The 24246-nt window shown below is 41.2% G+C and overlaps 1 protein-coding gene across 1 annotated transcript in view; it reads left to right on the top strand.

Annotated features, from left to right (window-relative positions):
- Positions 1-23946, top strand: part of maea (macrophage erythroblast attacher, E3 ubiquitin ligase) — a 145124-nt gene extending 121178 nt beyond the window's left edge. Inside the window, exons 6-9 of the mRNA XM_072575829.1 lie at positions 3676-3784; positions 13058-13191; positions 20807-21002; positions 23169-23946. Coding sequence (XP_072431930.1) covers positions 3676-3784; positions 13058-13191; positions 20807-21002; positions 23169-23264 — 535 coding nt within the window. The 3' untranslated portion in view covers positions 23265-23946. The remainder of the gene's footprint in view (positions 1-3675; positions 3785-13057; positions 13192-20806; positions 21003-23168) is intronic.
- Positions 23947-24246: the final 300 nt, after the last annotated feature.

The raw sequence follows: 24246 nt of genomic DNA, 5'->3' as shown, positions 1-24246 counted from the left end.
CGAGTTGATGATCCTCCAGGCGCAGTTAATGTTCGTCTCGGTGTGAGTCCCAGGGAACAGGCCGTAGAGCACGGAGTCCCGCGTCACGGCGCTGCTCGGGACGAACCTCGACAAGCACCACTGCATTCCTCTCCAGACTTCCTCTGCATAGGCACATTCCAGAAGGAGGTGTGTGACAGTCTCGTCCCCCCCGCAGCCACTTCGAGGGCAGCGTGCGGTGCGGCAGAGAGTCCGGGCGTGCATAAAGGATCTCACAGGCAGAGCCCTTCTCACCACCAGCCAAGCCACGTCTTGGTGCTTGTTGGAAAGTTCTGGCGATGAGGCATTCTGCCAAATGGCTTTGACAGTCTGCTCAGGGAACCGCTCGACAGGATCCGCCCTCTCCTTTTCCCGAAGGGTCTCAAGGACGCTACGTGCTGACCACTTCCTGATGGACTTGTGGTCAAAGGTGTTTTTCCTCATAAATTTCTCCACGAAGGACAGGTGATACGGAACGGTCCAACTACTCGGAGCGTTCCGCGGCAGCGAGGCCAGGCCCATCCTTCGCAACACCGGGGACAGGTAGAACCTCAGTACGTAGTGACACTTGGTGTTTGCGTACCGGGGATCCACGCACAGCTTGATGCAGCCACACACAAAGGTGGCCATCAGGGTGAGGGTGGCATTGGGCGTGTTTTTTCCCCCATTGCACCGGTCTTTGTACATAGAGTCTCTTCGGACCCGGTCCATCTTTGATCTCCAAATGAATTGGAACTGTTTATGCTGCTGTTTACCTATTATTCACTTACCTATGCTACTTAACTATGTGATCTGCCTGTATTGCTCGCAAGACAAAGCTTTTCATTGTGCCTCAGTACAAGTGGCAATAAATTCAATTCAGTTCAATTCAGAGGGTTGTCGAGGTTGGGTTAAGTATATTCAAGATTGACTTTAAAAATCTGTATCTTAATAAGGGAATTAAGGGTTATGGTGAAAAAGCAGGTAAGTGGAGTTGAGGATTGTCCGATCAGCTTTGATTTCATTGGATGGGTTTAATCATTTTCTTTTTCACATGGTTCTGAGTTATTTGGTTGCAGTGTGACTTTTTGTTTTATATACTGGGCTAGTTTCCAGTCCTTCAGTTAGTGTGTTTCTCCACTTGGATAATCTGGTATGCATCTGTGCTGCATTGATTCTTTTGGTGATTTTCACTGCTGCCCCAGCCTTCCCATTTGACTAGGGAAAAGGTGAAAACGGTGTATGATAATGAGTATCCCAATCCTTCTGAAATGGCTGAATCTTTAAATAGGTACTCTGCAATAAAGAGTCACTATTGCTTATAAAATTGTACATTTTACTACCACACCAACGATCAACGAAGTCAGCTGGTCTACTTGTCAGTGGTCAGAATCGTAGTGTGCTGTCAAGATAACTTTGTTGAGAGATAAGAGTCTTGCCATGTGTCCTTAGTGGCTCTTGAGTTTGTTCTGTGTGGCATATCGTATAAGCACTGCACTGTCAGATGTGGTCCTTAGTTTCATTGTCAATGCTTGGCTGAGGGAGCACATCTCTTAGATTTAATTCAATTCCTAGTTGACAAGCATGGCCCTCCTTTAATGGCCTTTTAATGGCCCTCCTTTCCTTACTCTTAGGTTTAATTGCTCTCATTCATTTGTTATATGATTTTAAGCTGTCAGTTTTTCTCTGTATGCCCAGTATGCTTTTATGGTCACAGCAATGTTTTTGAGTCATAGATTGGTCGAGATGGAAGCTGACCCTTTGGTCCAACTTGTCCTAATATCCTAATTTAATCTAGTCCCATTTGCCAGCACTTGGCCAGTATCCTGCCATACTCTTCCTTGTCATCTTGCAACACCTTTAAAAGTTGCACTTCATTGCATTGATTGCTTGAGTCCAACAGGGCAATTTACTGGTGGATTCAGTTGCCCTACTGGATTAATGACTTCGTGTCAAAGGTGTGGTGCTGGAAAAGCACAGCAGGCGAGGCAGCGTCCAAGGAGCAGGAGAGTCAATGGTTCAGGCATAAGCCCTTCATCAGTAATGACTTGTGTCCAAAACATTGACTCTTATGTTCTACGGCTGCTGCCTGACCTGTGTTTTTTCAGCGCCACGCTTTGTGATTCTAACTCTCCAGCATCTGCAGTCGTCACTTTCTCCAGGATTGATGACATCTACAGCATGTTAAGCTGCTGTTTCATGATCAATCTGGAAGATTTCACCTCTGTCGTAGTGTCTTCTACTTTCCTCTGATAGTATTTTTAAAATATGTGTTGCTTGGTATTTAATCACCGTTTCCCAGCAAGTCTGATTTTAAGCTACTTCAGGCATTGAGCAAGCTTGTCATTCCCTTCCCTTTTAACCTGCTTCCTTACTCCTGATGGTGTAACCAACCTGAGGCACATTTTTTATTATTAACTATTTTATGCATTTCATTTCCTTTATAAGCTGACAGTAAATGCTGAAGGCTTCTTAGACAGCACCTTCCAAACCTGTACTCCGTAATGGAGGAGAGCATCAGATCCGCAAGAGCACCACTATCAAGATCCCCTGCAAGCTACATAGTATCCTGACTTGAACCATATTACCTTTCCTGTCGCTGTGTCAAATCCTGTAACACTTTTCCGGACAGCACTATTGCTGACCCTGCACCCCAAGGATTGCACCTTCCCAAACCAGTTATACTCTCTTCCAGCCTCTTCCACTGAGCAGAAGATATAAAAGTTTGAAAACGCATGCCAACAGATTCAAGAACAGTTTCGTCCCTGCTGTTGTCAGAGACTTGATCTTTCTGTGCACCGCTCTAGCTGTGACACTATATTCTTCATTCTGTCCTGTTACCATTATGTACAAGTATGATTTGTCTGGTTAGCATACAAAATAATGTTTTTTGCTGTATACATTAACAATAATAAATCAAATCAAAATCACCTTTTGAAGTACAGTTAGGGATGGACAATAAATGCTGGCTGAACCAGCAACCATCAACATCCCATGAACAAATAAAAACACAAAATAAACATAATTGGACTCTTAGATATAACGTATAAATGTATCTGTAGATTTTGGATTAAACCAGAGTTATACTGTTGCTGTATGCTATTCCTACATAAACCTTTTGAATTTACAGATGTTGTGTAATGCCAAGTTTTAAACAGGAATATTATGAAAAAATGTTGTGTAATTATAGTGGTGATTTGATACTTTACCACTTAACAACTTAATCTTTAACAGTGCAATTTTTGATGGGCTCCAAGTTCCTTATTTAAAGTCATTTGATTTTAATTTAATATTTCATTAAGCAACTGTTTTAACAGACTGAAGCTTTCAATAAGATTGCTATTTGGCATTTTTATCCTGGTATGTACGAGATTATGATATTTTAGGGTGTGAGTTTGTATCGTAAGTTCTAAGTGGTGGGTTGTTTATCTTTTGAGGCCATCAGAATCAGCTCAGGCAAAGAAACTTAAGCATCTTCACTGCTTTCAGAACAGAAACTAATTGCTTAGATACTAATGCCAAGCTTTTTGCTGCTTGACTGAAATTGATAACATTTTCTTAACATTGGCATTTTATATTAATTCAATAATTTTGGTTTTGAGTAGAATAGAACATATTCTTTCAATAAAAACAATATGGTTCAAATTTTGAATGCTTCAGCTGCTATTTTCTATTCAGGCATGCGCGGAGACACTTCAGTCAAGCTGAGGGAGGACAGCTGGATGAAGTGCGGCAAGTAATGGGTATGCTGGCTTTTCCCTCTGACACTCATATTTCACCGTATAAGGTAAGGCAGTTGATTTATTGATTCACCTTTCTAGTCTTTGTATAAAGCATAAATATCATACACTACAGATCAGTAAACCTGAAATATTGTTTCAAAATGATAGCTTATCAGAATTGTGCATAGTACTTTAAAGTTAGTGTTAGAAAAAATTAATATTCATCAGATTAGTAATCTGTGAAAAACTGTACAATGTTTGCATTTGTCCTGATCCTGATTTGGAATGTTCATATTGTGGTGGAGTATACTTTGACTGTTAGAGCTTGTACAAACCCAAGAGGGAACTTTTGATAATATACTACTATGGACTCTATGGTATCATTGAATAGGTCAGCACAGAAAAGGGCCATTTGATCCATCGAGTCTGAGCCAGCTAATAGGAAAAGCAATCAAGTTATTTCCATTCCCATGAGTTTGTGCTGTTTTTCGGTAATGTGTTTTCTTTTGTGAGTTTTGTTGAATTCCTCTTTGAAGGCTTAGATCGTATCTACAAACACTGTATCAACAAACAGTGCACATTAAATTAGTTTCTGCTCATATAATAAAGTTATGCAGATGACACAAAATCAAATGCTGAAAATATTCATCATCCATATCAGCATCCGTGGAGAGAGAATAACAGAGGTCATGTTCCAAGTCAGACAAATAATGCAAAACACAAATTTTCTTTTGTGAGCTGCTGGTTCTTTTGAAAACTATCTTAAATCTGTACACTCTGGACCTACAACCATTAGAAAGTGTTCCTCATCGCTTCCTGTATCAAAACCCTGCTGATTTTAAGCACCTATTATATCACTTTGCCTTCACTGCTGTCAGAAGAGAAACCCAAGCTTCTTTAATCTATCAACGTGACTGGCACCCTCATTGTCCTCTTCCCATACACTAGGTCTATGGCAAATGGTTAGGGAATCATTAGGAAGGAAAAGTATACTTGGCCTAATCCTCAATTGTTGACTTGTTGCAGAGGCATCTTCCATAACATTTTCAGTGAGTGACCACTGCATAGTCCTTGTAGAGGAGAAGTCCTCTCTTCATATTGCTCCATGTTTTGTGGCATGACTGCCATGCTAAGTTAGATAGACTTCAAATCCAGCAACTCAAAACTGGACATCCACGAAGCATTGTGCAGCAACAGCAACAGCAGCAGCAGCAGGACTACATTGAACCTCAAACTAAAATCTCACGGTGTAGTGTATCGACTAATCTACTATTACTGTCAGGCCAGGGAATCAATTCTGGTTCAATGGAGAGTATCATAGGGCATGCCAGGAGTAGCACAAGGTGTACCTAATATGAGGTATTATGTTGGTGATGCTGTAACACTTGGCTTCTTGCAAGCTAAAAATCACACAACACCTGGTTATAGTCCAACAGGTTTAATTGGAAGCACACTAGCTTTCGGAGCAACGCTCCTTCATCAGGTGATAATGGAGAGCTCAATCCTAACACAGAATTTATAGCAAGAATTTACAGTGTGATGTAACTGAAATTATAGATTGAAAAATTGATTGTCTGTTAAGCCTTTCATCTGTTAGAATAGAGTGGTAGTTTCACTTCCTTCACAAAACCTTTTTTTTAAAATGTTGCATTCTCGGGTTAGCTGTTTACAATGTTAAAAGCTAGACAATATGTTGAAGGTGTTGGCCCCCTGTGTTCTCTGTCTATGCCAGGATGTTTAGATTGATTCTAATCTAAAAAGTGAGATAACGGAGTTCTACATGAATGCATGCAGTTTTTGAGCAATGTATAATTTCAGTTACATCACACTGTAAATTCTTGCTATAAATTCTGTTAGGATTGAGCCCTCCATTATCACCTGATGGAGTGTCGCTCCGAAAGTTAGTGTGCTTCCAATTAAACCCGTTGGACTATAATCTGGTGTTGTGTAATTTTTAACTTTTGTACACCCCAGTCCAACACCGGCATCTCCAAATCTTGCAAGCTAATTAGTGAAAGCAGCTTGCAATAGATATAGCTAAGCAATCCCACAACAAGCTAAGCTCTGAATTTCTTGATTTATTCTGTTCTCACCAGCAGTGAATGTAAATGACCATTTCTAATGAGAGAGTCTGACCATGGTACCTTGACATTCAATAACATTACCATCATAGAATTCACTGTTATCAATTACTATTGACTAGAAACTGAACTGGACTAGCCATTATAAATACTGTGGGTGGAGTTCTGGGAAATGACTTAGTGTCATAGAATCATAGAGTCATAACATGGAAACAAACCCTTAAGTTCAATTAGTCCACATTGACCATGTTCCCAAACTAAGTTAGTCTCACTTGTCTCCAAACCTTTCATATTCATGTATGTATCCACATCTTTTAAATGGTACAACTGTACCTGTGTCCACCACTTTCTTTGTCAATTCATTTCACACGTGGACTACTCTCTGTGCCAAATAAAAGTAGCCACTCATACCTTTTTTTATATCTTTCTCCTCTCACTTTAGAAATACGCCCCCGAGTTTGAGCTCCTCCACCCTATGGGAAAGGCCCTTGATATTCACTGGTGAACTGATTGGAAAAATATGGCAAAATCATAAAAATGAGATTTTCAACATAATGAAAGAATGTCCAATTTTGCTCTTAAAAGTTGACTAAGAATCTTGCTAGTGATTGGTGAGGGGCATATTTGAATACATTAACATCTCCTTATTACCTATGTGGTTGGCTATTCTCCACATAGAAACTAGACAGCAAGAATTCCCGACATGAAATCTCGCTCCAGCTCACCTCTTGCTCCTCTGGTATGCCATCTTGGTTACGATCTGCAATATATTGGTGCAGTTAGCATCTGAACTACACCAACATCAGTACACCATGGCACCCCTCCGACCCACTGGGAGCACAGTTGACGACTTCAAAACAGTGTTTAGAAATGCACCAACACCTTGCATTACTGTCAGGCCACGTTGTGCTCTTCGCAAGGACAAGGACCCATCTCTTGGATTGCAGCAAGTGCATTGCAGAACTTCTGAGCTTGCTGTCTTCACGCCCTCTCACTGAACCTAATTGGTCGCCCACAGTATCTCTCCCTTGCCTTACCTTGCTGTTTTCCACTGTGCTACCTCATTCAGAGCTTTAGTAATAGTACTTCTACTTTGCCTTGTTTTTTTAACACCAACAGCTTGTCCTGGTTGTCATCAAGGGAGTGGACATGTTATTGTATGATAACCTGCTCTATGAGTGGCACACCTAGAGTATATACTAGCAGCTTAAACTGCAAATACACTAGATAGCTTCAACCAAATGAACAGGCCTCAAATTCCATTGGGAGCAGATCTCAGTCAAGTGAAGGGGTCCATCTTAAGCCAGGCAGTACCAGCATGCTAATTCAATGACATTGTCAAATAACAGTCCAGGGGCTTTGACCTGGTCAGTTGGTCACTGAGATCAGAGTCAGATATCCAAGTCACTACAGTCTTGGGAGTGGGGTGTAGCCAGTCCTGCTGGTCCAGTTCAACCAGTCTGAATGAGCAGCAAGTTTGTTGGGGACCACTCAACGATCTATCAGGCTATGGCCTATTGTAGGGAGGATGGTCAGTCCCGGAAGACTCTTCACTGACTGTCGAGGAAGATTTATCAGGAGCCAGTGCTATCATGTGGCTGCTGTGGGATTGAAGGCAGCATGCAAGTGCAACAACTCAGCATATAAACATGGGAGACAGAAGAGTATGGGAACATTAAGTGAGGGAGAGGATGTACTTAGCACAGTCACTTGCATCCTGGCTTCAATGGGGGTATAGTGCATAATTGTTTGGCATAAACTTTCCTGAGGCTCTGGGGATAAAGTGGTTTAGCACTTGATTGAAACATTGCATGGGAACACGTGGAAGATCAAAGCTCTAATAGAGTTGACAGGGAGAGCACAGCAACAATGCCATTTACAGGGCAAATAATAGCATTCAACAGACACTTTGATAGTAAGCATTGAAGATAGCTGTTATACACATTATTTTGTATGAGGACCTCATGCATTGACCTACTGTGCTGATGAAACATTTGGCCTCCAGCAATCATGTAATTCAACATAACAAATTATTCCCACTAGCAGCTGTGAAGATATGATGTAAAGATTGACCTTTGTTGCAAAAGTTGCATTCATCTTCCTCAGTTCTGTAGACTTGACAGTGAAGTATTGTGCACTTTCACCTTAGATGAAAAAATTTCCATACTATCATCCTTTATGCAATTCTGAGTTTCTTAGTAATGTAGGCATTGGGGATGATGGCGAAAGTTTCTCATTATTCCTACCATTCAGGCAATATCATGCTGTATGTGTGCCGAAATGCACATCTGAATCAGGTAAAGGATGTGCATGGTTCATATTATGGCATTCCACTGTTCTTCTTTTCAAGGTTCTCCATGTCCACTGTTTGGAGGATGTTACTGAAATGTCATCTCTATATGCTACAACTGCAGAATGATGACATTCCTGAAGAGCTGCTTCTGTCTAATGTTTCCCATGTAGGCTCAATGAAACTTAAAACTCTTAATAGGACTAGACAGGGTAAATGCAGGAAGGATGTTGCTGATAAGTAGGGAGCCCAGAACCAGTGGTCACAGTCTAGGGATATGGGGTAGACCATTTAGGACTGAGAAGAGAAATTTCTTCACCCAGAGAGTGATGAGCTTGTGGAAATCACTACCACAGAAAGTGTCTGAGGCCCAAATGTTCAATGTTTTCAAGAGGGACTTAGATACAAGGTGAAGTCCCATAGTCTTAACAGGTGATAGACTTCCTCATGAGAGCCATGTCTGGTGGTGGTTTACCTGAGGGACACAGCCTCTCTCAGGTGAGTGGAGAGGTTAAGAAGGAAAATTATCCATGGTAAACTGGAGTGCAGGAGTTGAATCATTGAATTCACATTTTTGGTGTCATTCTGTTTTACAAACCAGCCAACCGGTCCACCTGAGTTAGCTATAGTTCTTGGGGTTAGAGTTCAAAGGTAATGGGGAGAAAGTGGGAAGAGGATACTGAGTTTGATCTGTGACAATTGCATTGAATGGTGGAGCAGGCTTGAAGGGCTGAATGATCCACTCTTGGTCCAATTTAATATGTTCCTATGAAATCATCCCCAGTGAACCCAGGCACAGAAGCTGATTTCATCTGTCACCACTATACTTATTGTCCACAGAAACAGATGAGGAAGATGTGCATGTGGAAGCCCAGGGCCAGCGGCAGCCTCCTAATGCAGTAGAAGCCAGCATGATACAGAAAAGATACAGAAGCCCTTCAGTCACTTGTTTTCCATGGAATGCTGTGCAATTGAGTGAGGTGCAATGGTATTTTACACTGTCTGGGAGTCTGCCCTATAATGGAGCCTCTTGGCCTTGCCGTTTTGGAGCTAGAGGGCCCAGGTGTACTGAGTGTCCACACTCCTCAGCTTGAACTGCTATATGCTTGTGGGTCACTGGGAGGTGGAGGATCCACACATTTGAAGTATCCAGAGAGGAGATCTTGAGGGCACCCATATGTAGTTCCTCCTCTGGTTGGGTGCCTGCTTGCACTGTTCTGTCTCTTGATGCACCTCATTTATGGTGATGATCCTTCACCTTATTTGCCTTTCTTGTTGGGCACCAAAGGCTATTGCAGTGGAGTGCAAGTCTGTGCATATATCCAGCAGACCGTGTGAGCTGGACCTGGATCTCCAAGGCAACCACCACTCTGTCTGCCAAAGCAGCTAAATATTCACATGCTGGAGGCTACACAGTATAGCTCGCGTTGGCAAACTCTTCCTTTGTTCAAGTCACTTTCCTAAGTATCTCCGGAAACTAGTTTGCTGGTCCTATCGTATGTCTGCTTGTAATTTTAAATTTAGTCAATGGTTGACTAATGGTCAATGGTTGAAACCACTGTCTGGGGTTGAGCATGTGCCTGGTATCTAGCCATGATCCAACTGCGAGTGGCCTGGAGCATTCGTGCCAGTGATGTGCTCACCAGAAAGGGTTCCTATTTCCATATTCTAACTGATGTATCGACTGAAATGTCAGTATCTGAGCCTAGTGGAAGGTGCAGGAGACCGCCTTGCTAGTGCTTCCTCTAAAGTATCTGTTCTTTCTTCTTTGGGTAGAGGAGGAACTGATGTCCTTGAGGGCTGATCACTTCGTGCTGGATGTTGCTGGTACTCATAGGAGACCAGAGAGAATGAGTTGTAAAATAGGGATACATGTTTGGGCAAGTTGAGAGTATATACAGAGTGCTGGTAATGAGAGCAGTGCAAAGCCATGGAGGTGTTGACATTGTTGTATGAGTGGTCAGTGTTTTCTTCCTTGTGGGGAAGGATCTTTTCCTTATGGAGTGATGAGACAAACGTTCGGCATACTGCACACCCATCTTGGAAGGAAACAAATGGATGGATTGAGAGACATGAAAGGTACAAGTGGGAGAAAGTTAGTGAGCTGCGGCATGTATGTATGTTCAGTGCAGAACAGCACAAGAATGGTGCCATTGAGCTTCATAGACAGTGAGATAAGCAGTGCAAAATTGCATCAGTTCACTCTTTTGAGTTGGCAGAGTGTAACTCTCCATGAAACACTTGAAGGTGACACTTAGCTGATATTTGGTAAATTTGGCCTATGTCTACAAGAAAACATGGTTTTAAAATTAATTGCCACCCTTTTTAGACAGATGAATGAAATATTTTCTCTAAAGTGGTTATGTCAATTCTTCATAACATTGCCTGAAAATACATTGAATTTCATTTGCACAGAGGGCAATTCTTATTAGGTTATTGAAGGTTATTGGGATTAGATGGAAATGTATACAGGATCAGAAGTCGGACGACGCCAGGTTATAGTCCAACAGGTTTATTTGAAATCACAGGCTTTCAGAGCATTGCCCCTTCAACAGGTCAAGTGAGAGAGAAGCACCCAGGCATGGGATTTATAGGCGGAAGAGCTCAGTGGACAGAGAGCTGAAAAGATCATGCAAAGTGGAGTTCCGACAGGTCGAAAATTGGTCTCTGTAGGTGACCAAGTGTGGCAGGCTGGATAAATGGTGAAGGGATGACCCATAATCTGATTTAAATGAGACAGAGATAATTACAAAAAATTAACAATAAGGTGGTGCTGGAGACAAACTCAATGACTGGAATAACATAAGTCTAGGAATCACATGCTGAGGGTCTAACCAGAGTAATAAGTAATCCAAAACTGTATAGGTAGAGAGATCTTAACAATTTATCAAGGTGATGGTGTCAAAACAGGATAGTGAGCAAAATTTTATAGATACAGAAGTGTGTGGTGGGGTCACATGTAGCACAACATGCACCAAGATCACAATTGAGGCAGTCTTCATGGGTCCAGAACACCACGACACTGAAAGATTTCGAAGGCAGCCTCATAAGTACGAACTATGCTCAATTCATCGATTGCCACTTCCAACATGCCATAGCAAAAGACTGCAATAATCACCTCAAAAAACAGACACAGGATATGAACGATAGAGTACTCTTCATCTCCCAGAGCGGAGAAACGACGCCATGTTCTTCAGCCTTCAACATGTTATTGATGACAACAAACGTCTCACCAGGTTCATCCATATGCCTTCACTTCTCACCTTCAAGTAACCGCCAAACCGTTAACAAATCACCGTTAGCAGCAAACTACCTAGCCTTTAGGACAGCGTCAACACTACATAATCTTGGTATGGCAACCTCTGAGACATGTCAGATCATCAACATGGAGACTACTATCACGCCTGGGAATACCACCCACCATGTACACGGCAGATATTCATGTGACTTGGCCAATGTTGTCTATCTCATATGCTGCATGCAAGGATGCCTCAAGGCATGATATTTTGGCTAGACTATGCAGATTCTGTGGCAACAGATGAATGAACACCATGCAACAATTGCCAGACAGGATTGTTCCCTCCCAGTCAGGGAACACTTCAGCAGTTGAGGACATTCAGCCTCCAATCTTTGGGTAAGCGTCCTCCAAGTAGCCTTCAAGATACATAATGCAGAATTGCTGAGCAGCATCTGATAGCCAAGTTCCATACCCATAAAGACGGCCTCAACCATGATCTTGGGTTCATGTTGCGCTACATGTGACCCCACCATACTCTTCTATGTCTGTAAAATCTCGTTTACTGTCCTGTTTTGACACCATCACCTTGATAAGTTATGATCTCTCTCATTATTCTGTGCAGTTTTGGATTACTTATTACACCCTTGCCATGCAAATCTTATGGTGTTATTCCAGTCATTTTAGTTTGTCTCCAGCAGCATCTTATTTTTAATTTTTTGTAATTATCACTCTGACTCATTTAATCAGATTATGGGAGTCATCCCTTCACCACTTATCCAGCTGTCATAGAGTCATAGAGATGTACAGCATGGAAACAGACCCTTCGGTCCAACCTGTCCATGCCAACCAGATATCCCAATCCAACCTGGTCCCACCTGCCAGCACCCAGCCCATATCCCTCCAAACCCTTCCTATTCATATACCCACCCAAATGCCTCTTAAATGTTGCAATTGTACCAGCCTCCACCACATCCTCTGGCAGCTCATTCCATACACGTACCACCCTCTGTGAAAAAGTTGCCCCATAGGTCTCTGTTATATCTTTCCCCTCTCACCCTAAACCTATACCATCTAGTTCTGGACTCCCCGACTCCAGGGGAAAAACTTTGTCTATTTATCCTATCCATGCCCCTCATAATTTTGTAAACATCTATAAGGTCACCCCTCAGCCTCCAACGCTCCGGGGAAAACAGCCCCAGCATGTTCAGCCTCTCCCTATAGCTCAAATCCTCCAACCCTGGCAACATCCTTATAAATCTTTTCTGAACCCTTTCAAGTTTCACAACATCTTTCCGAATGGAAGGAGACCAGAATTGCACACAATATTCCAACAATGGCCTAACCAATGTCTTGTACAGCCGCAACATGACCTCCCAACTCCTGTACTCAATACTCTGACTAGTAAAGGAAAGCATGCCAAATGCCGCCTTCACTATTCTATCTACCTGCGACTCCACTTTGAAGGAGCTATGAGCCTGCACTCCAAGGTCTCTTTGTTCAGCAACATGTAAAATTATTTGACTATATTTTCAACATTTCCCACTTTGTTTCCCTTTGTCCCTGTTGATTGCTGGACACTTTTTTTTGTATCTGATCTATTGTGAACCTTTTGCATTGCAGATTTATGCACATCAAAGTTGTAACTTCCACTTTGTGAGTCCATCTGATCTTTACTTGGGAGTAGATTTTATGTTAATATTGTAGTCTGCTCCTTCTATTTCCATTGCAGGATCTCTTGGACCCAGCCCGATGGAAGATGCTTATTCAGCAGTTCAGATATGATAACTACAGACTTCACCAACTTGGAAATAGTTCTGTCTTCACTATTACACTTCAAGCAGGGCTGTCAGCTATAAAAACACCGTATCCTTTCACAAGCTGAAGCAATGATCCAGTCATATATTGTATCGATATTTGTCTCAATGCTTAGTTACAAAAAGGTTTAGTTGCTTTTGACAATATCAGACTTTACACATTTTAGCTTGCCTTTAAGCGACCAGCTCGTAATACCTTTGGTTGTGTGTAGTCTCATAGGATGGTGATTAAAATTTGAAGATTGGTAGGGATATTGAATTAATGGCAGTCCCAATTACATATTTCCTCAAACAATAACTGCTTGGATTTTTAAGAGTTTGGCAACTTTTTCTAACTAGAAAATCACTGGCTTTTGTTAAACAAAAAATGCTGAAAGTCTCAGCAGGTCAGGCAGCAGATAATATCTCTGATCTTTTCATTAGATTGAAAGAACTTCAGAGGTATAGCAGTTTTTAAACAATTTTAGCAGTAGGGCAAGTGAGGGAGTTGAAGAGGAGAGATAAAATAACAATAAGTGCCAGGCAGAAAGAACTACGTGGAAAAGGACAAGTGAAGAAAAATATAAGTCCAGAGGAAGTTTAAATGACTAGTAGAATCCTTACCAATATATTGGGAAAATAAGAGTTGTGGCTATGACCAGATCTGTTTAATTCATCACTTAACCATTAAAATTTGAATTGCAGACTCAGATATTTGCAGTTCTAAGTATTTGGTCTGTCCAGCACTAGTTATAAAGCACAGAAACAGATCTTTAGTCCAACTCGTCCATGCCAGGCGTGTATCCTCAACTGATCTAGTCCCATTTGCTAGCACTTAGCCCATATCCCTCAAACCCTTCCAATTGCTGTACCTATGTAGAGCATTAAATATTAAATTAAATATTGTAATTGTACAGCCTCTACAAGCGCTGGCCGCTTGTTCCATACACTCATTACCCTTTGCATGAAAAAGTTGCCCCTTGGGTCCCTTTCCCTCTCACCTTAAACCTATACCCTATAGTTTTAGATTCCCTTATCCTGGCTATTCACCCTATCCATGCCCCTTATGATTTTATAAACTTCAAGGCGACCATGCCCACATACCTTTTTATTTGCAATTGTGTCATGATTTATGTCAGTTAATGATATAGAAATAATACTTTATTCCATTACTTTCATCAATAAAGCTGTAATGTTTATCTTCCTAATTAAACAGAGGAGGCTGGCTTACTTGCATCTCTTAAACATCCATTGTGCATCTACGCTTACCACAAGGTGTCCTACCATGAATCTTTTTAAAACTTTTACTGATACTTTTGGGGCCAGCCACAAATTAGCCAAATATGTTTAACATTGATAGATGAAAATGGGTTTCAGAGAGCCTGTTAATTACAAATAATTATTAAATTCACAGGCCAGCAGGCAGACTCCAGCAATTAATTAATGGAGCAGTGTAGGAGGAAGCATGAGCCATGGGCATCAAAGTCATATATCAGAATATTGTCGTGAAACCTAAGGCATGATATGGCTAAAAATAGCCTGTTCCTGTTTTACCCCAATATTCTTTGATCCCTTTAACCTGAAGTGCTGTATCCAACTCCTTCTTCAAATCGTGCAATGTTTTGGCCTCAACAGCTTTACATGGTCATGAATCTCACAAGCTTAAAAATCTCTTGGTGAAGAAATTTCTCCTCACTTCAGTCCAGAATGTTTTCCCCCATATCCTTAGACAATGACCCCTGGTACTAGACTCCTTTGTCATTAGGAACTTGTTTTCTGCATCTCCCCTGTCTAGTCTCATTAGAATTTTATTGGTTTCTATGAGATTTTTCCTCATTCTTTTGAGGACTTCAATGATTAAGTGACTCAACCTCTCCTCAAATGGTAAACCTTTGATGCACTTCCTCAAATAAGGAGACCAAAACTGCACGTAATATTCCAGGTATGGTCGTCTTGCTCCTGTACCCACATCCTTTCACCTATGAAAGCAAACATACCATGTACCTCCTTGACTGCCTGCTGCACTTGCATGCTTACCTTCAGCGACTAGTGTTTGAGGATACTCCGGTCTTGTTGCACATTCCCCCTCTCAGTTTGCAGTCATTCAGATAATATTCCTCCTTCCTGTTTTTGCTCCCAAAGTGAATAATCTCACTATTTTCCACATATTGTATCTACAATGCATTTTGCCGACTCATTCAACGTATCCATCTCTGCATGTTTCTCACAGCTCAACTTTCCACCTAGCTTTGTATCATCTGCAAATTTTGAGATATTATATTTAGATCCCTCTAAGTAATTAGTTTATATTATGACTAGGTCCTCGCACTAATCCCTGCAATAGCCCAATGGTTGCAGTCTGCATATTAGAAAAAGACCTGTTTATACTCTTTGCTGTCTATATTTTGCCCGAAACGTCGATTTTACTGCTCCTCGGATGCTGCCTGAACTGCTGTGCTTTTCCAGCACCACTAATCCAGAATCTGGTTTCCAGCATCTACTGTCGTTGTTTTTACTGTGTTTTTACCCTGTCTATACTCTCCTACTGTCTTTGTTTTCCTGTCTGATAACTAGTCTTCTATCTACCACATTACCCACAAGCCCATGTGTTTTATTTTACATATTAATCTCTTATGTGGAACTTCGTCAAAAACCATCTGAAAGGCCAAATAAATTCCATCCCTTGGCTTCCCCTCATCAATCCCACAAGTTACATCCTCGAAGAATTCCTTTTGTAAATCAAAGCTGATTCTGTCCAAACCTGCCCCTGTTTTCCAAGTGCTCGGCTATTAAATCTTTTGTAATGGTTTCTACCATTTTTCCCCCATTATCAATGTCAGGCAAACTCGTCTATAATTGCAAGTTTTCTCTCTGTCTCCATATTAAACAGAGGGGGTACGTAAACTCCTTTCCAGTGTCTATAGAATCTTGGAAAATTACCACCAATGCATCCAACGTTTCTAGGGCCTCTTTTCCGAAGTACTCTTAGATGTAGATTATCAGACCTTGGACACGTATTGGTCTTCAAGCTGAGCAATTTCCCTAACACCACTTCCTTACTAATACTGATTTCCTTCAGTTCCTCCCTTGTACTCAATCCTGTTTCCCAATGTTTCCGATATGTTGTTTTTATCCCTCTTTGTGAACCCAGAACAAAGTATGTATTTAGTTGTTAAGCCATTTCTTTGTTCCACATTGTAAATTCCCCTGCTTCTGACTGTGAGGGGCATACATTTGACTTCACCAATCTTTTTCTCTTCAAATACCTACAGAATCTTTTACAGTCAGTTCTTTTGTTCCCCTGCATGCTTACTCTTGTACTCTATTTTCTCTTTCTTAATCGATCCTTTTGTCTCCCTTTGAATTTGAAACTGCTCCCACTCCTCAGGTCTGTTGTTCTTTCTGGCCAATTTGCATACCTTTTCCTGAATATAATACTATCTCTAATTTCCCTTGTAAACCTTGGTTTGGCCACCTTTCCTATTTTACTTTGTGCCAGACAGGAATGAACTGTTGTTGCACCCACACAGTCTTTGAATGTTTTCTGTTGTCTTTCCATCCTTATCTATTCCAGTAACGTCCTCTGATCTATCATAGCCACCTAATACCTAATACCATTGTAGATTTGTCTGTTTAGATTCAGGACCCTTGTCTCCAAATCAACTATATTCAAGAGTCATAGCGATGTTGAGTATGGAAAACAGACCCTTCGGTCCAACTTGTTCATGCTGACCAGATATCCTAGATTAATCTAGTCCCATTTGCCAGCATTTGGCCCATATCCCTCCAAGCACTTCCTATTCATATGCCCATCCAGGTGCCTTTTAAATGTTGTAATTGTACTAACCTTCACCACTTTCCTCTGGCAGCTCATTCCATACACACAGGACCCTCTGCGTGAAAACGTTACCTGTCTTAAATCTTTCCCCCTCACCCTAAACCTATGCCCTCTAGTTCTAGACTCCTCCACCCCAGGGAAAAGACTTTGTCTATTTATCCTATCCATGCCACTCATGATTTCATAAACCTCTGTATGGTCACCCCTCAGCCTCTGACACTGCAGAGAAAACAGACCCAGCCTATTCAGCCACTCCCTGCAGCTCAAACCCTCCAGCCCTGGCAACATCCTTGTAACTCTTTTCTGAACTCTTTCAAGTTTCACAACATCTTCCCTATAGGAGGGAGACCAGAATTGTGTGCACTATTCTAACAATGGCCTAACCAATGTCCTGTACAGCTACAACATGACCTCCCAACTCCTACACTCAATGTGCTGTCCAATAAAGGAAAGCATACTAAACCTCGCCTTCACCATACTATCTACCTGCAACTTCACTTTCAAGGAACTCTGTGCACTTCAAGGTCTCTTGTTCTGAGGAGGTGGGGAGGCTGCAGAAAAATTTAGACAGTTTAGGAGACTGGTCCAGGAAATGGCTGTTGAAATTCAACGTGAGCAAATGTGAGGTCTAGCACTTTGGAAAAAAGAATACAGGTATGGACTATTTTCTAAATGGTGAGAAAATTCCTAAATCCAAAGTACAAAGGGATCTGGGAGTGCTAGTCCAGGATTCTCTCAAGGTTGACTTGCAGGCTGAGTCAGTGGTTATGAAAGCAATGTAATGTCACTTATCTCAAGAGGGTTGGAATATAAAAGTAGCGATGTGCTACTGAGACTTTATAAAGCTCTAGTTAGGCCTCATTTGGAGTACTGTGTCCAACTTTGGGCCCCACACCTCGGGAAGAATTTACTGACGCTGGAGTGTGTCCAGCGGAGATTACATGGATGATTCATGGAACAGTAGGTCTAACATACAATGAACAGCTGAGGATCCTGTAATTGTATTCATTAGAGTTGAAAAGGATGAGGGGAGATCTAAAAGAAACATACAAGATAATGCATGGCTTAGAAAGGGTGGATGCTGGGAATTTGTTCCCATTAGGCGGGGACACTAGGACCCATGGGCACAGCCTTAGAATTAGAGGGGGTCAATTTAGAACAGAAATGAGGAGACATTTTTTCAGCCAGAGTGGTGGGCCTATGGAATTCATTGCCACAGAGCACAGTGGAGGCCGGGACTCTAAATGTCTTCAAGGCAGTGATTGATAAATTCTTGATCTCACAAGGAATTAAAGGCTACAAGGAGAATGTGGGTAAGTGGCGTTGAAATGCCCATCAGCCATGATTGAATGGTGAGTGGACTAGATGGGCCGAAAGGCTTTAGTGCCACTCCCATGTCTAATGGTCTTATTAACTGTAAAGAACCTTACCTGATTTGCCTTTCCAAGATGCAGCACCTCCTGTTTATCTAAATTAAACACCACTCAATCCTATCAGGCCGCCTACTTGCAGAACGTTTCAGAGAATACCTCTGGGACACCCGAACCAACCAACCCAACCACCCCATAGCTCAACACTTCAACTCCCCCTCCCACTCCTCCAAGGACATGCAGGTCCTTGGACTCCTCCATCACCAGACCATAGCAACGCGACAGTTGGAGGAAGAGTGCCTCATCTTCCGCCTAGGAACCCTCCAACCACAAGGGATGAACTCAGATTTCTCCAGTTTCCTCATTTCCCCTCCCCCCACCTTGTCTCAGTCAAATCCCTTGAACTCAGCACCGCCTTCCTAACCTGCAATCTTCTTCCTGACCTCTCCGCCCCCACCCCACTCTGGCCTATCACCCTCACCTTGACCTCCTTCCACCTATTGCATTTCAAACGCCCCTCCCCCAAGTCCCTCCTCCCTATCTTTTATCTTAGCCTGCTGGACACACTTTCCTCATTCCTGAAGAAGGGCTTATGCCCGAAACGTCGATTCTCCTGTTCCTTGGTTGCTGCCTGACCTGCGCTTTTCCAGCAACACATTTTCAGCCATTGGCCCATCTGACCAAGATCTCAATGTACTCTGAGGTAACCTTCTTTGTTGTCCACTACACCTTGAGGAATTATGGTCACTTGTCCCCAAGAGGCCTCACGCAACTGAATTGCCAGTTATTCACTCCTTATTGCATGATCCATAGATTAAGGCAAAAGTCTCGAAACTTGTCTTTTTCGCATTACTTGTTCCATTACCATTATTTTTCATTGTGATCCTGGTCCTTGATTTCTCTGCCAATCACTTCTACCATTCCCCTTTCTATCTTTTGCTTTTGTTCTTGATTCCCCTTCCTCTGACTTCTTGCAAAGGTTCCCATTCCCCTGCCATTTTAGTTTAAAGCCTTCCCAATCAGGGGCATACATTTGACTTCACCAATCTTTTTCTCTTCAAATACCTACAGAATCTTTTACAGTCAGTTCTTTTGTTCCCCTGCATGCTTACTCTTGTACTCTATTTTCTCTTTCTTAATCGATCCTTTTGTCTCCCTTTGAATTTGAAACTGCTCCCACTCCTCAGGTCTGTTGTTCTTTCTGGTCAATTTGCATACCTCTTTCTTGAATCTAATACTATCTCTAATTTCCCTTATAAACCTTGGTTTGGCCACCTTTCCTATTTTACTTTGTGCCAGACAGGAATGAACTGTTGTTGCAGTTCACCCACGCAGTCTTTGAATGTTTTCTGTTGTCTTTCCATCCTTATCTATTCCAGTAACGTCCTCTGATCTATCATAGCCAGAATCTTCCATCAGCCTCCGGAAGCGCTCGGGCACCATGAACCACACGGCCATTGCAGCAACCGCCGCCGCGAACCATGACGTCACTTCCGCCCCCACCGACCATGCAGCCTCCGCCATCGCCGCCCAGACAACCGCCTCCGCGATCACCAGGAAGAAAATCTCCAGCATCTGCAGTCCTCACTTCCTCCCCAATCAGTGTAGCAAGTACATCCCTTTAGATATCAGCATAACCCGCCCAATTTGTATTGGTTCCATCTTCCACTGAACCAGGCCCAATGCCCCAGGAATCTGAAATCTTGCCCCTCTTCGGCCCCATGTTCATTTGATATATCCTGCTTTTACAACTCTGACTAGCATGTGGCACTGATAGCAATCCTGAGATCGCTATCTTTTTCAGGTTCTACTTTTCAACTTCCTAACTCTCTCTCAATTCTGTTTTTTGAACCTCTTCCTTTTTTTAAAATGAAACCTCTATTGTTTGTATAAATGTGTACAACGATCACTCACCCTCCCCCTTCAGAATCCTTGATCTTAGCACTGGGGAGGCTACATATCATCGTGGAGTTGCATTTGTGGTGGCCACGGAAATCCTTGTCTATTCCCCTTACAATTGAATCCCCTATAATGATTACGTTCCCACACTTTTACTCCTCTCCTATGCAGCAAGTCAATTACAAATTTGGCTGTTGCTGCTTTCCCCAAGAGACCAGTCTACTCAACGTTATCCAAAGTGGCATATCTGTTTTGCTGGGAAGGTGAGTACTGCACTGTGCGTCTATCCTCTTACTCTGCCTGGTTTGCACCCATTCTCTTCCTGCCTGTGGGGACTAGCCAGTGGTTTGACCCTGACTTGGAATGTAGTTACCTATTGTGGTTGATTAGTACACCTTCAGCTGTGCTGCCTCTGGACTGGAAACTAATTTGTGACAATTGGAGAAATGAGGTTAAGTTGGGTGAATGGAGGGGAGTATGGAAGATGTAAATGGAAGGGAAGGATAGTAACATATGTGGAAATGTATAGCAAATCCAGTTTTCCACCATGTTATATACCTGAACAGAATGCTTCACAGACAGTGTTATAAAGAAGATGGCTCCTCTAAAAACCCAGACTGCCCTGTCTGTAGCAAATCTCTGAACAAACTTGCACAACCCCTGCCTATGGCACATTGTGCCAATTCCCGACTGGTCTGCAAGATCTCTGGCGAAGTTATGAATGAAAATAATCCACCCATGATGCTACCTAATGGCTATGTGTATGGATACAATGTAGGTATCTAAATTTTCTTCAATTAGTGTTGGTCAGCTGCTGATAGTTAATTAGTCAGATTGGTTCCTGAATTAAATCTGGCTTAATATTGTGCGATACTTTGCGTGATACACATCTAAATTTTTAGGTTTTCAGTAATGCTATTTCTGTATTCTTTCACTATCATAATTTCCCATATTTTCTCAAAATTCTTACACTCATTTCAGTGATTAAAGCCATTGATTGCACACCATTTCCTTTTCTCTTAAATTCTGCAAATGTCTGGTTTTGTTCTTATCTAATTTGTAATGGGATAAGTTCAGGGCTGAGCTGCTGTTCATTGAGTATTGCTTTTTATCAGGTTCATAATATGCAGATTGCTCTTCTGACAAACTTTCAGTCATGGTTGTACCTGTCAAAGCACTCTCTAAAATTAAGATTCAAAAATATTTTGGTCACTTGATCTGCCCAAATTTTTTAAATGAGGGTAAGTATTTTTCAACTCCATCCTCAGTTAATTTAGGTACTAAACATAAATCTTTAAACCAACTCCCTCACTAGAATCAGAATAGTCCTGTGTTCCTTTATTTAAGGTTTCCCTGGGCAAATTGTCTGATTTCTCTAAAATAAAACAAAGAACTGTGGATGTTGAGATTTGAAACAAAAAGTGAAATTGCTCGTGATACTCAGTGAGTTTGGCAGCATCTGTGAGAAGAAAACAGAGTTAATGTTCAGAATCTGCTGATTCGTTCTGATGAAGTCACCAGACTCAACATTTACTCAGTTTTTCTCCCACATATGCCACCAGACCCACTGAGTTTCATCAGCAATTTCTATTTTTTTGCCTCTGCTTTCTTTTTCTCGATCTCTCTCTCTCTCTTTCTAAAATTCAAGCTTTCATAATTCTATTTCCCATTCTTCACTTTTTTGTTTGCATTCTCTTTCGTTCTCATTTCTATTTTTCATTTGATTTCCTTTTCTCTCCGCTTTCTAATTTAAAATTTTTAATTTTTCTTTCAACTTCAAGATTTTTTTCCCCATTTCTAATTGTATCTTAACTAATTCTACCTGTGACATCTCCATTTCAGGTTTTATTTTTTGTAAATGTTAAAGATTCTGCTTTCATTTCTACTTTCAATTTGTCTTCTAACTCACTACTTAGCCCAAGATTTCAAAGAATCTGCTCTTAAATCTTCTGTTCCCAGAAACCTCTCGGCAACATTGAAAGTCATTGGCAAAATTAAATCCATGCAATTAACTTTACCTCACCATTCTTGTACTGAGTTCAGAATCTCTGTGTACTGTTTAAAATAGACAAATTCCTCTTAGATTCAATAATTTCAAATTGTGCATAAGAGCCTTCATTTATTATAATCCCAGCTGATGGTCCTCCTGGATTAGTCAGGCTCCCCACAGAATAAAATCTAACTTGACAGATCATATTTTTGTGTAATAACTTAGAAGTTGTTGTGTGAAATTTGGTGATGATCATGCCATTGAATGTCATGGAGAGATGGTTTGATTTTCTTTTATTGGAGATGGTCATTGCTGACCACTTGCCTGGTTCAAATATTAGTTGTGATCTATCAGGTTAAGCCAAAATGTTGTCCAAGTCTTGCCACTGTTGGGCATAGCTTCAGTTTCAAAGACTTGCAGATGGCACTGTAAACTTAAATCATCTGTGTGTCTGAGGGAGGGAGGTTAATTCATGCAGCAGCAGCAGATGTTCAGTTTACAGCACTGACCTAAGGAACTCCTGCAGTGGTGTCCTGAGACAGAGTTGATCAACTTGTGAAATTAAAGTTCTGTCCATCGCTGCTCGTTTAACCCATTTGAATTACTGGAATTAATGTCAGCAACCTACAAACTGCAACAAAAGGAAATATATAATTGTTTGCAGTAAGAATAAAAATTAGCTTGGTTCACTACTATAGAAAAGCACTATGCTATACAACATAGCCACCTTATTCAGCATGATATAAAGATATGTTTAATACAACAAACCTTTAGCTTCTATACATGAATGGCATAATTTATAACTTGAATAATTCAGCAGAAGGTTAGAAAATCTCTTCCAGAATAAATTTGCAGCTGATATTATCCTCTGATATTAATTCTCCTCTCTGATTTCTTCTAAGTAATCTGTCTGCTGAAGATTTACTAATATTTACTTTCTTCCCTTTCAGTCACTACTTTCCATTCGCCAAGATGACAAAATCATCTGCCCAAGAACCAAAGAGGTCTACAACTTCTCCCAAGCTGAAAAAGTGTACATTATGTAAAAATGTGGAAGGGGCAAAGCCAGAATCTGAACCACAGGATAATGTTGGTCAGGCTCACCCTTTTGGCTACTGAGGGCTGCTGATTACCTGTGGCAATGCACCTTTTTATTGGTGGATGTGTGTCTCTTGCGACCAAAGATCCAAAAGGAACAAGAAATACACTTGCTATTGTATGGTGACAAAAAGGAGCTTATGATGAACTTGACCAGAGTTTGTACTGAGAAAGTGAAATAAAACAAATGAGGCTTTGACGTGGGTTTTGTAGTGGTTTACATTATCTGAAGATTTTTGACAGTTTTCAAATGTACTTCATTCGTAAGTTTAAATTTAGTAACTCTCATTAGTGTTGTGCTTGGGGGTACAATATTGAATTGTTCGGCTGCCTTATTTCAAGCCTTCAAAATTTACATAACTTGCACAACTGCAACTAAAGGTGTTTTCAGGTCGTAATGTTTTAGAGTAGTTTGCACTAATATACTTCAGTTTAACCGGATCAGCTGTAGAACAAAACCTGCCATATTTTGAGCAATTGTGATAACGTTCCAAGCACTAGAGGTTGGAAATTCCAGGAACCTTACATTTTAGCACTATTTATGCATGCAGATACTGTTAGATTGTAGACCAAAAATTATAGCTTCAAAAAAATTGGAAGCAACTGTTAATTAAAAAGAATCAATTAAAACTTGGTATTGTTTATTTTATTTCATCACGCATCTAGGTTTACTTGAGATTTCTTTTCACAATTCTTTCTTTCTGAAGATGTTGGTTTGTATTTAGATATAACTTTAAATATCTGTGAATGGCCAAACTTTTGTGATCTTAGAGGGAGGAGAGCTATTTATGCATTTATTCTCTGTTAGTTACTGAAAGAAAAAGCAGTGGCCTGGTGTGTTTTTTTTTTCAATCCTTCGCCAGTTTAAGAGTGTAAGACCAACTGAATTGACTTAGAACCCTTTGAGCCATCAAATAAATAGTCTCATTT

The sequence above is a fragment of the Chiloscyllium punctatum genome, chromosome 1, assembly GCF_047496795.1.
Source record: "Chiloscyllium punctatum isolate Juve2018m chromosome 1, sChiPun1.3, whole genome shotgun sequence".
NCBI classification, from domain to species: domain Eukaryota; kingdom Metazoa; phylum Chordata; class Chondrichthyes; order Orectolobiformes; family Hemiscylliidae; genus Chiloscyllium; species Chiloscyllium punctatum.
This window is presented reverse-complemented; position numbering and strand designations above follow the sequence as displayed.